At 39.6% G+C, this 13,032-nt stretch overlaps 1 protein-coding gene across 1 annotated transcript; it reads left to right on the plus strand.

Annotated features, from left to right (window-relative positions):
• The first annotated feature begins 5,052 nt into the window (after nucleotides 1-5,052).
• PDX1.2 (pyridoxine biosynthesis 1.2) lies at nucleotides 5,053-6,362 on the plus strand. The gene is given in 1 exon segment (XM_089627320.1): nucleotides 5,053-6,362. A coding segment is annotated over 1 exon segment (924 nt). The 5' UTR covers nucleotides 5,053-5,282; the 3' UTR covers nucleotides 6,207-6,362.
• Nucleotides 6,363-13,032: the final 6,670 nt, after the last annotated feature.

The following is a 13,032-nucleotide window of genomic DNA, read 5'->3' on the forward strand; positions in this document are numbered from 1 at the left end:
CGTCCCTGGCCTTCCGAGTAGACATCCTGCACCAGTGCGCCTCTCTCTCGGGCGTGGCGCCTCATGGCTCGCTCTTCCCTGTCTCTTGCGAACTCGCTTGTTAGCAAGAATAGGCTGTTCTCGAGACGCTCCATCCGGTCGTCTCGCTCGATGAACACTGAGTCGGTGGGGTTTACCACGTCGGTGGTGTTCGGGTTGGCCGTTGGGGCAACGGTCGTTGACGGGGCTGCGCTCGTCGGTGGGGCTCATTGCTCCTGTTCCTGCCTTGCCTGGGTTCGCGCTCGCGTGTGGAGCGCCACACTCTCCGCTCGCCGGGGAGCGCCACTCTCGGAGACAGCCGCGCGGTTTGACATGGTAGTTTTTTGATGTGGTGGTAGCTCCTAGGTACCTGAGAAAAAAGAGTTCTTGCTGGTAGAGAACCCATACGTGGTCGTTCTCGGGATCCCCTCCTTCTAGCGCCAAAATGTTAAGCCGTTTTTTGGATTAACACTTATGGACACGTGACGTGAGCGGACTTGGCCACATGTCTTCGAATCTGTGAGATTAGTAATGGAATATTCCTCTTATCAAGTGAAGAACTTGAGAATTGATTTCTCGAGTTCTTGGACACTCTTGTAGAAGGAATATGATTTGGCTTAGAGCCTTGGGTTTGGAGAGAGAGTAAGTTTTTCTTCTCCCACTCTAGAGAGAATGGAAGTAGATTGTTCCTCTTTTTTGTGTGAAATTGTGTGTGTGAAGTGGCTTTGATTCATTTTGTTCTTGACTACGGTCTCAAAGGTGTTTTTTAGAGAGGGAAATAGCTGAATAGAGAATTTGGGATATTCTAGTTCGAGAGAGAGAAAGCCAGCCCTTGACAAGTGTTTTCTCAGGTATTTATAGTGAGGTGGTGAGTGTTGGGGAAGGTTTGTCGTTTTCCCTTTCCTTTTCGTGGAGGCAAGGACGATAGCCTGCCTGGAAGGACGTCGAGGCGCCCCCTGGATACCTCGGGGTCGGTCCAGCCTGGATACTTCGAGATCGATTCGGCCTGGATGCTTCGTGACCGACCCAGCCTGGGTACTTCGGGTCCGACCTAGATGTTTCGAGATCGACCCTGCCTGGGGACTTTGAGGTCGATCCAGCCTGGATGCTTCGGGATCGACCCAGCCTAGATGTTTCGAGATCGACCCTGCCTGGGTACTTCGAGATCGATCCTGCCTAAATACTTTGAGATCGATCCTGCCTGGATGTTTCGAGGCCGACCTTGCCTAGGTACTTCGATCAAACCTGGATATTTCGAGATCGACCCAGCCTGGATGTTTCGAGATCGACTCAGCCTGGATGTTTCGAGGCCGACCTTGCCTAGGTATTTCGAGATCGACCCAGCCTGAATATTTCGAGATCGACCCAGCCTGGATGTTTCGAGGCCGTCCTCAGTTCGGATTGTAGGCTGCAACTCGCCTACATGAAGCCGGAATCGCTAGTAATCGTCGGTCAGCCATACGGCCGATCCAACCTGGATGTTTCGGGATCGACCCAGCCTGGATGTTTCAAGGTCGACCCTGCTTAGGTATTTCGAGATCGATCCTCCTTGATACTTCGGGGTCGATGTTTCCGATTCCTCCTTTTGATCGGGCCTATCATGCCACGTCGTTTGGGTTGGGCCTTCGTGTTTTTCGGACGTGGGAAAATCCCTCACAATAGTATACATTCTTTTTATATATTTATTTCATCCTATATTTTAAATTTTTATTAATTCTTTCAAAATATTTTTATTTGTACTACTTGGCAGTTGGACATTGTACATATCACTACTACAAACATTATATTTTTTAAGACATTAAAAGTACGACTTAAAATAGATTTGAAGTCGTATCAGAAAACGACCTCTAAGTGAGTGACTTAAAAAGTTTATGTAATTGAAGACATTTTAAAAAACGTCTTCAAATCTCTAACAAAAATTACTTCAAATAACTAATAAAATGACTTAAAAAAAGGGTCCACGTAGGAAAAAAATTGCTGATGTGGAGACAGTTATTATGACTTTTAAAAAGTGTCACTAAATGTCTAAGGAAAACGTCTCCAAATTTATTAAATAAAAGACTTCAAAAAGATGCCATGTAGACATGAAAATATTGACGTGGACACGTTTATATTTACGAATAGGACATCTATTTAATGTCATACATAAATGCTTTAGAAAATAAATTATTTTCTTATAAATAAATGATTCTGCAATATCAAAATAGTATGATGATGTGGAAGTATAAAGCGCCAAAATAACACTAAACATAAAAACAAAATTTTGAAATACTAATACAATTTGAATTTACAAGAATGATAACAAAAAATTACATACAATAATGTTTATATATATATATATATATATGTGTGTGTATATATATATTGAGCAAGTTCCGTATGACTTCTATGTTCTTTAATCCCAATGGAAGCCATACTTCCGCAGCACAAATGAAGCGTCAATGATCGTCATTAAAAAAAAATTGAAGACCGCAACCATTTCCTTTGATCTTTTACCACAATCTCCTGCCACAATATATACAATTTTTAATTGATAAAAAATAAAGCCATTTTGAAGTAATATAATCTATTTCTCACACAAAGTAACCATTCCAGACTCTGGATCCGCACATAAGAATATGACACACAAATCTTACCAGTAAATTTAAAGGATGTGCTATTTACCTTTTTGATGATTCTCAATAGGTATTCTCACAGCCCTGCACACTGCTACAGAAACCAAGCGACATCGTCGCCTTCGTCGCTCATCCATATGTCCTTCTTGTTCTAATGCCGGGACTTCGTCAAAATTGAAAACAATATGTTCTGTGGGGAATTTGGTCGAGCACTTGGGTGGCTTCGTCGAAACCATCATTAACAATTCAAAAATTACCCCAAAATATCCAGAATATCGATAATGGAAATCCAAGCACGATTCATAATGCGAACATGCACAATGTTCCATCATTCACATTCAAAATCAACAATAAGAGAGAAAAATCAACGGAATCAAATAATAAAAACCACAACAGCCTAACCTGCTATTCCTCATTATCTTTTGCCGAGATGGAGTGGGGACGGTGAACGAATTCCTTTTTTCCACGAGGATGGAATGGCCCACGATGGTGGCGGTGTCAGCAGCACTATTTCGCTCCCTCATCGGTTGATGCTCCTGGGTCCTTCGATTTGTGAATAGTGGCCTGTTTCCAGGGATGTGTTTGGAGCGGCTCAGATTGAATTTGAGAGGCTAGGATTTCCAAATCTTCTCTTTCCCTCCCCTACAAGCGTATCTTCTCGATTTATTGGCTGGCTTGATCGACTCTTCTACTAGGAAAGAAGATAAATAAAGAAAAACGCAGAAGTCAAAACAAATTTTGACGGTTTCAACTTTCATCGGGAAATAACACTATTTTACGGTTTAATAAACAAATCGGTTTCATTTTGTTTAAAATGAATATGAATAATAAACAAATAATTATAATATTTTAATTTATGCCTTAAAATCAACTTTCTTAAAAGAAAAAAAAAAGTTACAGAGGAACGAAAATTAGCTTGTCCACGTAGATGATGTTGTAAATACGTTTTAAAGTCATCATTAAAAAAAAGGCTTCATATAACATATTTTTAAATCCATTTGAATTAATGTTGATATTTTTAAAGACGGTTACAAAATGACCTAAAACAAATATTTTGATGACATCTATAAAAATAACTTCAAAAGATATATGAAGACATTTATAAAATGACTTAAAAGAAAATATCTATTTTTAAAGTCGTTTTAAAAAATACTTAAAATGTTTTTTAAAGTTAAAATTTAAACGTCTTAGAAACATATAAGTAATTGGAGTCATTTTGTAATTGACTTAAAAGATCTTATATCGATATTTTAAAGTCATTATTTTAACGTCTTTAAAAGCTCGTTGGAGTCGTTTTCTATACGATTTGCAAAATCATTTGAAAATTTAGACTATTAAAGTCGTACATTTTTAAGAACGTCTTAAATTTCACGTCTTCCAATGTAATATATGTAGTAGTGTATATTACTCATTATTGCATTACATTACATTGCTTTTTTGGAGAAACATATTATATATAAAATAAAAAAACAATACACCTTTGTTAATTTTTTTGGTTTTCCGAGACTACATCCTAATTTGTTTGTACTTATTTTTCCAACACAGAGGTTAAAACATTGAATTACAAAAAACATAACATACCTCTCTCTCTCTCTCTCTCTCTCTCTCTCTCTCTCTCTCTCTCTCTTCGCTAGAAACAGTCGACTGTCATCGGCTTCTTCACGTTCTTCAATTGTAGCGTGGCGAAACGACATCAGCGGGGAAGATTTTTGCCGAAACTCGCTGACGTTCGAAAGGTCTCCACCGCGTCTGCTCTTCCCTGAAAATCGCTCAACGATTTTTTTCTTGATTTTCTTCGAATATTAGACGCATTTTGACTAGTTTCTAAATTTTTGTGAAACGAAAAACGACGACCGTTTATCCGCCGAACTACTTGTCGTTTCGTCGAAACTCGAATGACAAACAATGACGAAACAGGAAAACATGTCTTCGTCGACTGTCAGTCCACGGGCAGCGACAGCGTCGGAAAAATTCGCCGAATTTCGATGACATTTAAAACGTTGATCAAAATTAATAAATAAATAAAAAGCCCGACAAGTCCATTAATTTAAAATTTTCACATTTATTTTAGAAAAAATTGTTGCAATTATCCATTCACTTAGCTCTTTTTAAAATTTTAGTTAAAAGTTAAAAAATTTATTAATGAAATTTGGATTATTTTTTAAAGGAGAACGTGCTACACGACCTAATTGCCCTTTGAATTCCATTCCACCTCATTAATTTCAATGCCCATTGGCCATTCCCTTACATAAGAGAAGAAATACGTAATCGAATGTCGTCCATCAGGGTCGGAAGCTACATAGATTGCAATCAGTTAGAGAAGACGAAGTTTCATGGAAATGGGGGCCAAAAGAAAAAAAAAAAAAAAAAAAAAAAAAAAAACATCCGACTTTTTTTTTTTTTTTTTTTTTTTTTTTTTTTTTTTATCAATTATAAATCCAAAGAAAGTCCTTAAAAACGGTACGCCAAAGAAACATCTGGAACTAACTGAAGATCTCACACCCTATTCTTCTAGATGTCTCTGCCATCTTCCTTCTCGAATACACTGTTCTTTACCCTCTTATAAATTCAAACTCGAATCGAAAACCCCCAAGTAATTCACATTTCAATTCCGAGTTCGTTTACGCATTTCAACAAACACCGGACAAAATGGCAGAGGAAGACGGCGGCGTGGTGACGCTCTACAACAGCACGGCCATAACCGACGCCAAGAAGAATCCTTTCTCCATCAAGGTCGGCATCGCTCAGGTGCTCCGCGGCGGCGCGATCTTCGAGGTCGCCACCGTGGAGCAGGCCAAGCTCGCCGAGGACGCCGGCGCTTGTGCCGTCGTCATCGTGGAAGGAGTAGAATCAGGAATCTCTCGCATGGTCGATCCGTCGACGATAAAGGAGATCAAGCGATCGGTGTCGATCCCGGTGATCGCACGGTCGAGGATCGGGCATTTCGTGGAGGCGCAGATCCTGGAAGCCATATCAGTTGACTACATCGACGAGAGCGAGTGTCTCTCCGCGGCGGACGAGGAACACTTCATCAACAAGCACAACTTCCGTACGCCCTTCATCTGCGGCTGCCGAGACCTCGGCGAGGCCGTCCGCCGCGTCCGGGAGGGCGCCACCGTGGTCAGGGCTCAGGGCGACACGTCGGCGGCGGCGGCGAGCGTCGCGGAGGCCGTGCGGAGCGTCCGGTCGGTGATGGGAGCGATCAGGGTGCTGAGCGGCATGGACGACGACGAGGTCTTCGCGTACGCCAAGGCCATCTCGGCGCCGTACGACCTGGTGGCTCAGACCAAGCAGATGGGGCGGCTTCCGGTGGGGATGTTCGCCGCCGGCGGGATCGTGACTCCGGCCGACGCGGCCATGATGATGCAGCTCGGCTGCGACGGGGTGTTCGTTGGTGTTGAGGTCTTCGAGGCTCCTGATCCGTACAAGCGAGTCAGAGGGATTGTTCAGGCCGTGAGGCACTACAACGACCCGCAGGTACTTGCCGAGACCAGCTGTGGAGTCGCCGAAGCAATGGAAGGGCTCAGCGTCAGTGAAGAGAGGATCGAATAGTTTGGGAATGAAGGTATTTGAGAGGTGAATTGGTTGATTCGTACTCAATTTTTTTTTGGCTTGTATTGTGAGTTTTGTATTGGATGTAAATGAAGTGAGAATGGATGAACGGTTCGGCTAATAATCGCTGTGAAATTAGACTTTTTGTGAAATGGAATGATAAAAGCTCCTTGATCATTTTATATTCAATATGTCCTAGTTGCGCAAAATAGCTTAAATACATCAGTAACTACTAACTACGGAATCTTGTGATAGATTTTTCAGATGAAGACATAACGACTTTGTAAAAAATATATCATAAATACCAATTAAATAAAAAAAAAAAGCTTTAATCCCATAAAATTCCGATTGTCTTCAACTTTTCCACGGTTATTTACTTATTTTCCTTAATTTTTTTTTTTTTTTTTACTTCTTTTCATTGTTCAGAGTTATTTTACTTCTATTCTTGAGAGAGAGAGGATATGGAAACATGAAAAAATGTGTATAGCGGTTAGTTTATTATTATTATTATTTTTTTTTGAAAAAGAGAAATCCTTTAATCAATGAGAAGCACTAGAATCGGTAGCTAAAATGTTGGAAATACATAAAGGAACCTCAAATAAGTAGCTAACATGTAATTCAAAATTAAAACTCTGCCGAGCGAGTACATGAGCAACGTTAGGGACGTAGCAGCAGCGGCCTCCACCAGTTTCCCGTAAGAGTGCACAACTATCTCCACCAATGCTTCCATTGGTCGGGACGATGAAACTCCTTCGGAGCAGTCGCTTTCTAGCTCGTCCACCACAAGGCCAAGCGTTTTGGAAAACCGCAGACCCTCCCTCATTGCCATGCATTCCGCGACCGCTTGCTCGAAGACGTTGGGAACCACATCCCCATTCCCCCAAAACCAGTCCCGGTGCCTTGAGCGGGAATGGATGCGTCCACGTTTAACTCGAGTTTCCCCGGTTCTAGGTGCTGCCATTTCACATTGTTCTGGGCTTTCTTGGTGGCTGCACTATGTTTCGGGTATCTCCCGTTTTGGAAGCTTCAGAGCCACTGGGAATCTTTTCCGGGGGCTGACTTTCTCTTCCATGGATAAAACCGTTACTGTCCCACCAAATGGTCAAGCAAACAGCCGCGAAGAGTACGATCGCTCCTGGTGAGTTGATCCTGAATAAACTTCTCAATTCGCTTATCCCCAGGGTCCAAGAGCCAGTTGCAAAAAAAAAAAGGTGGACTGCTATACCTTTTTGGTCCGTTTTCACTCGCGAAGAGCATGGTATGCCGTTTCGTTGCCGTTGCAAAAGGGACACTTCCGCTAACATTTGACTCCTCCATCTGCAAGGGCGTTGTATGTTGGGAGAATGCCCTGCATAGTCCGCCACATAAACACCTTAAGCTTCGGAGGAGCATTAATGGACCATAGAGAATTCCAAAACTTGCCTAGTTGCAGAAGGTGCTGGAATTGATCTAGGGTTTAAGAAAAAGTTTAACGCTTCGGGTAAGCGGCGGAATTTTAAAAATTTTCTTTTAACAAGTAAAACGATTTTACTAACCTAGACAAAGATCAAGTACACGTAAATAAAAACTATTATGAGCATAATAAATTTACTTACTTTTTTAGAAACTTGAACGTTGATGAGCCTTCGGAAGGTTGAAAACGTTCGTCTCCCTCGCAGCACGTGTCTATTCTTTCCTCGCCAACTCGAGCAGCCACAAAAGTTTCTATCACTATAATCACTCGAGAGAAAAAAGAATTAGGGTGTGGGCACTTTTAAACACTACGACTCAAGAACAAGTCTCAAAATCGAAGAGCTAATAACGCTACGTCAAATGAGGACCTAGGTGCCAAAACAAAAATGAAAAGAACTTAGAGAGAGAGAGAGAGAGGATCGGCCAAGTTAGAGAGAGAAGCTCTCAAATCTCTAAAACTTGGGATGAATGAAATGAGAAGAATAAGGCTCCTATTTATAGGAAAGGCTTTACCTTCAATAAGGTAATTTTCTCTTCTATAGAATATCACATATTTTCATGAGCAATATTGCCTTATTTCCTCTTTCATTTGGGCGGCCAAGAGGTTCCATGCATAGCCTTGGATTTGTTTCCTCTTTTATTTGCTTCTCCCTTGACCCACTTGGCCGAATTTCCCTTTTCCTCTTTGAGGAAATTTGTTTCATCTTTTTTCTTTTGGCAAGTATCTTCATACATTTATGCACAAAATATTCTCTCTTTTCCTTTGGGTAATGGGCGCCCATAATCTTCTAGAAAGGCTTCTAGAATTTTCTTCACTTGTTCATGACAACATAAAAAAAGCCCATTAAGAATTTTCAATAAAATTCTCATGAAATGAAATTAATCCACAAGGCCCAATTAAACTAATTTTGGCCGAGTGAATGCATGCCATCAAATGACCATGTCAAAAAATTTATTGACATTCATTTCATCCTATGTCTCAAAAGACAAAAATACCCTTTTGACAATTTTCGTAAAACTTGTCTCGTTCTTGTTTTGACTTAGCTTCTAGTTTAACTATTCCTACTCGATATGATTTGTGACAGTGACCTCATGGATCCAAATGAACAAAGCTTGAGCTAAATACTTGGACTCAAAAGTTCACAAACCTTTTCCATTTTTAGCTTAATGTCAACTGACTCCACTAAAGAGTTGACACTGAAAATCTCTCGGTTCAAATCAATTTATTTTCTACTCAAGAATTCAACCTAATTGTAATGAGTGGATCCACAGAATATTATCAGTGTTTACCCTTCATGAATATCATCAGCTAGTCGGGAGAATGCCCTGCATAGTCTGCCACATAAACACCTTAAGCTTCGTAGGAGCATTAATGGACCATAGAGAATTCCAAAACTATTTAACCTTCCGAAGGTATCTTCCGAAGGTACTGAATTGACCAGTGCACTTCTAGAGACAAGATAATAACAAACCATTTAACCTCTTATGTCTCGAAGTCACTACGTATGAATTGCATCGTGCTTACCTTAATCCTGAAATGAGACATGCCATTTCACACCTTACGTATTCTCATTTGAGAAAGTCAGAGTTCGGACTCACTATGTGATTCCGAACAAGACCTATTGGTGAAGTACTAAGTTGTGAGAATGTCATGAGTAACTTTGTGAAGTTCTCATAGATATGGAATTCATGTACACGATTCCTGAAATGCAATGTATATCACCTCATGCTTTGTTCCTTGGAGTGTGAATAAATGAACTGGCCAGTGTCCAAATTGAGTCCTGACTCTTTTGGATGAAACAATGTGACTTGTTAGCTCATTGTCAATACATTGTTTCTAACTTATTCACAAGCGACAAAGGAGTTGAGGAAATAACAGCTAGAAGGGTAAAATGGTAATTTTGTAAATCCCGACTAGCTGATGATATTCATGAAGGGTAAACACTGATAATATTCTATGGATCCACTCATTACAATTAGGTTGAATTCTTGAGTAGAAAATAAATTCATTTGAACCGAGAGATTTTCAGTGTCAACTCTTTAGTGGAGTCAGTTGACATTAAGCTAAACTTGGAAAAGGTTTGTGAACTTTTGAGTCCAAGTATTTAGCTCAAGCTTTGTTCATTTGGATCCATGAAGTCACTGTCACGAATCACATCGAGTAGGAATAGTTAAACTGGAAGCTAAGTCAAAACAAGAACGAAAATTGTCAAAAGGGTATTTTTGTCTTTTGAGACATAGCGTGAAATGAATGTCAATAAATTTTTTTGATAAGGTCATTTGATGACTTAATGTCACTCGGCCAAATCAGATTAATTGGGCCTTGTTGATTAATTTCATTTCATAAGAATTTTATTGAAAATTCTTAATGGGCATTTCTCATGTTGTCATGAACAAATGAAGAAGCTTCTAGAAGCTCCTTCTAGAGAAGCCTTGGGCGCCCAACATACCAAAAGAAAGAGAGAATATTTTGTGCATAAATGTATTTAGATACTTTCCAAAAGAAAAAGAGGAAACAAATTTCCTATGCATGGTGATGGGAATTTCGGCCAAGTAAGGAAGGGAACAAAAGAGGAAACAAATCCAAAGGCTTCTAGAAGCTTGTTTGGCCGTGTGACTCTAAGGGAAGGAGAGCAATATTTGCTCATGAATATGTGATATTCAATGAAAAAGAAAACTACCTTATTGAAGGTAAAGCCTCCCCTATAAATAGAGGCCTCATTCCCTTCATTTCATTCATCCAACATAAGTTAGAGATTGAGAGACTCTCTCTCTAGACATTGTTGGCCGATCCTCTCTCTCTCTCTCTAGTCAATTTCGTTTTATTGTTTTGGCACATAGGTCCTCAGTTGACCTAGTGTTTAGCTCTACGACTTCGAGACTCGTTCTTAAGTCGTAGTGTTTAAAAGTGCCCACTCACTAATTCATTTTCTCTCGAGTGATTTAGTGATAGAAACTTTCGTGGTAGCTCGAGTTGCCGAGGAAGGAAGAGAGACGAGCTGCTAGGGGAGACGAACGTTGCAACCTTTTTCCAAAATCTTCTCAACGTTCAAGCGTCTAAAAAGGTTAGTAAACTTCTATGCTCATATTAGTTTTATTTATATGTACTTGCTCTTTGTCTAGGTTAGTAAAAACTGTTTTACTTGAAAAAGAAAATTTTAAAATTCCGCCGCGTAACGAAACATTAAACTTTTTCTTAAACCCTAGATCAATTCCAACAAATGGTATCAGAGCTATGGTCAAAGATATGCATGTACATGTATTTAAAATTATGAGCTTGAAAATCGTTTTCGAAAGTTTACTAATTTTGTGACAAGTTAGAATTGTTATCTTAGATTTTTTTTAAAATTTATTGCTCATGCCTTTAAATTAAAAATCATGTTGTTTTTCTATGAGTTTGGGATGTTTTTAAAACACATTAGAATCAGTTCTAAAAGTTTTTAATTTTTTATATTGAAAAACGTGTTTTAAAGGTTTGAGAAATTTCGAGTAAATTTTGTGACTAGTTTTCTTGTGTTACTAGTTTCTTTTATTTACTTGAATCGTTTTATGCATGTTGTTTATCCTTTTATACCATGTTATTACCTTGCTAATAAAACACAAATAAAAGCTTTAACAACATCCTAAAACGTTCCGTTACACTCGATTCTTTTTCGCACCTAAAAAGGATCAAGCTTTAATTATTTCTTTTTCTTCGAGCTGGAGTAAAACCCGCAGTAAAAGTGGCATAACTCTCTGTTCAGAAATTGAAATTTAATGTTTTGATTTTTGAAAGTTTAATTGAAATTGAATTTTTACAAAACTAGTTTGAATTTTGAAAAACCGTTTTCGTTTTCAAACTCGAAAATATTTTGTCATCCAAATCAAATAAGTTTTCAAAATGTTTTCAAAACTATATATATATCACATATGTTCAAAATCTATATGCTCTTGAAAATTTGAGTGGGAGGTCTCTTTGTAGACGAGCCGAAAAATAAAAAGATGTGTAATCTCAAACTTTCAAGTGTTCGAGTGAGTTGAAGTTCACACTTCCCTCACGCACTTTCCCGAAATAGAAAATAGGAAAAGATCCGAGTATGTTCCTTGTGCCTTTATGCACTAACACTGCTCTGAACATGAATATCTAGGATTCTTTTCTAGTTGTCCGCTCTATCGCTCTATAACTAGGAAAACCGTTTCCGAACTTATAAGAGTCGATGTACCAACTCCAAAAACTAAGTGGGAGGGTTATACTTGTTGTTTGTAACCCACGATCCCCAACACTAATGAAAAGTGCAATTGTCGCTAGACTAAGAGTCATCCTCGTGACCCTCTCTTAAATGAGAGTACTCAAGGGCGCTTTGCACTGATCATTGCTCAATGAGCTAAATCCGAAAGTGAGACAATGAGACAAGACCTCCCCTCGGCGGATTGTTTTTCAAAGTCAATCTTTTGGACTAAGTGGTTGGTTACACACTTAGACTCAATCCCTAGTAATCCTCCCTCGAGGCCCTGCGAAAGGATGTGAGTGATCAAACCAATTTAAAAGGTGGCTGGTCAAAATTGGTGTATTGACATCTTGACTAAGCATTAATGATGTGTCATTTACTTATAAATGGAGATTTTTTGCGGCCTTCCCTCGAAGGAGTAAATTATCGTTTGGTTTATGACACCTTTGGATTTTATCAAAAGTCTTAAAGAAACTTAAATCCTAAACCAAAGACTAATCATAAACTTGTTTCAACTTATATAGGCAATATGTCTCTCAACCTTCTCTCGTTCATCCTTTCCTCGAACAAACTCGAAAACAAAAACTACGTAGATTCGAAACTTAACCTCGATATCATCTTACTATTAACAAGCACAAAAGGGTACTCATCACCCCGTGTTCTCCTCTGACGAATAATGATTCGACTCAAGAGGACAAAGACGCCTTAGCGGCCTGGCTTCGATCCGATGAGATTGTGAGGTGCTGTATCTTAGCATCTGTGAACAATATGCTGAAACTGCAACATCGTGACATCGAGACTGCCGCCGACATGCTCAACAATCTCCATGAGATGTTTGGAGGGCAAAGGCGTCAAGCAAGGCAACAAGCAGTCCGACAGTTTATGAACTGTCATATGAAGGCTAGGACTCCTGTTGGAGACTTTATGATACTGATCATTAGTTTTCTGATTAAAATGGAAATCCTAGGATCTGAGATTGATGGGAAGAATGCCATAGATATGATCTTAGAAACTCTCCCCGCATCTCTTGATACCTCCAAGATGAACTACTCCATAAACAAGCTAGAGTACACTGTTACCAAGCTTATGAAGGAACTTCACACTGGTGTATGTCTCACTAAGAAAAAGAGGAATCAAGGAGAGGCACATGCTACTGAGAAAAAAGCCTTCGCCTCTGGAACTAAGAA

The sequence above is a fragment of the Urtica dioica genome, chromosome 9, assembly GCF_054948205.1.
Source record: "Urtica dioica subsp. dioica isolate 48M chromosome 9, U.dioica_male_clone48M_v1_H2, whole genome shotgun sequence".
Classification (NCBI taxonomy): Eukaryota; Viridiplantae; Streptophyta; class Magnoliopsida; order Rosales; family Urticaceae; genus Urtica; species Urtica dioica.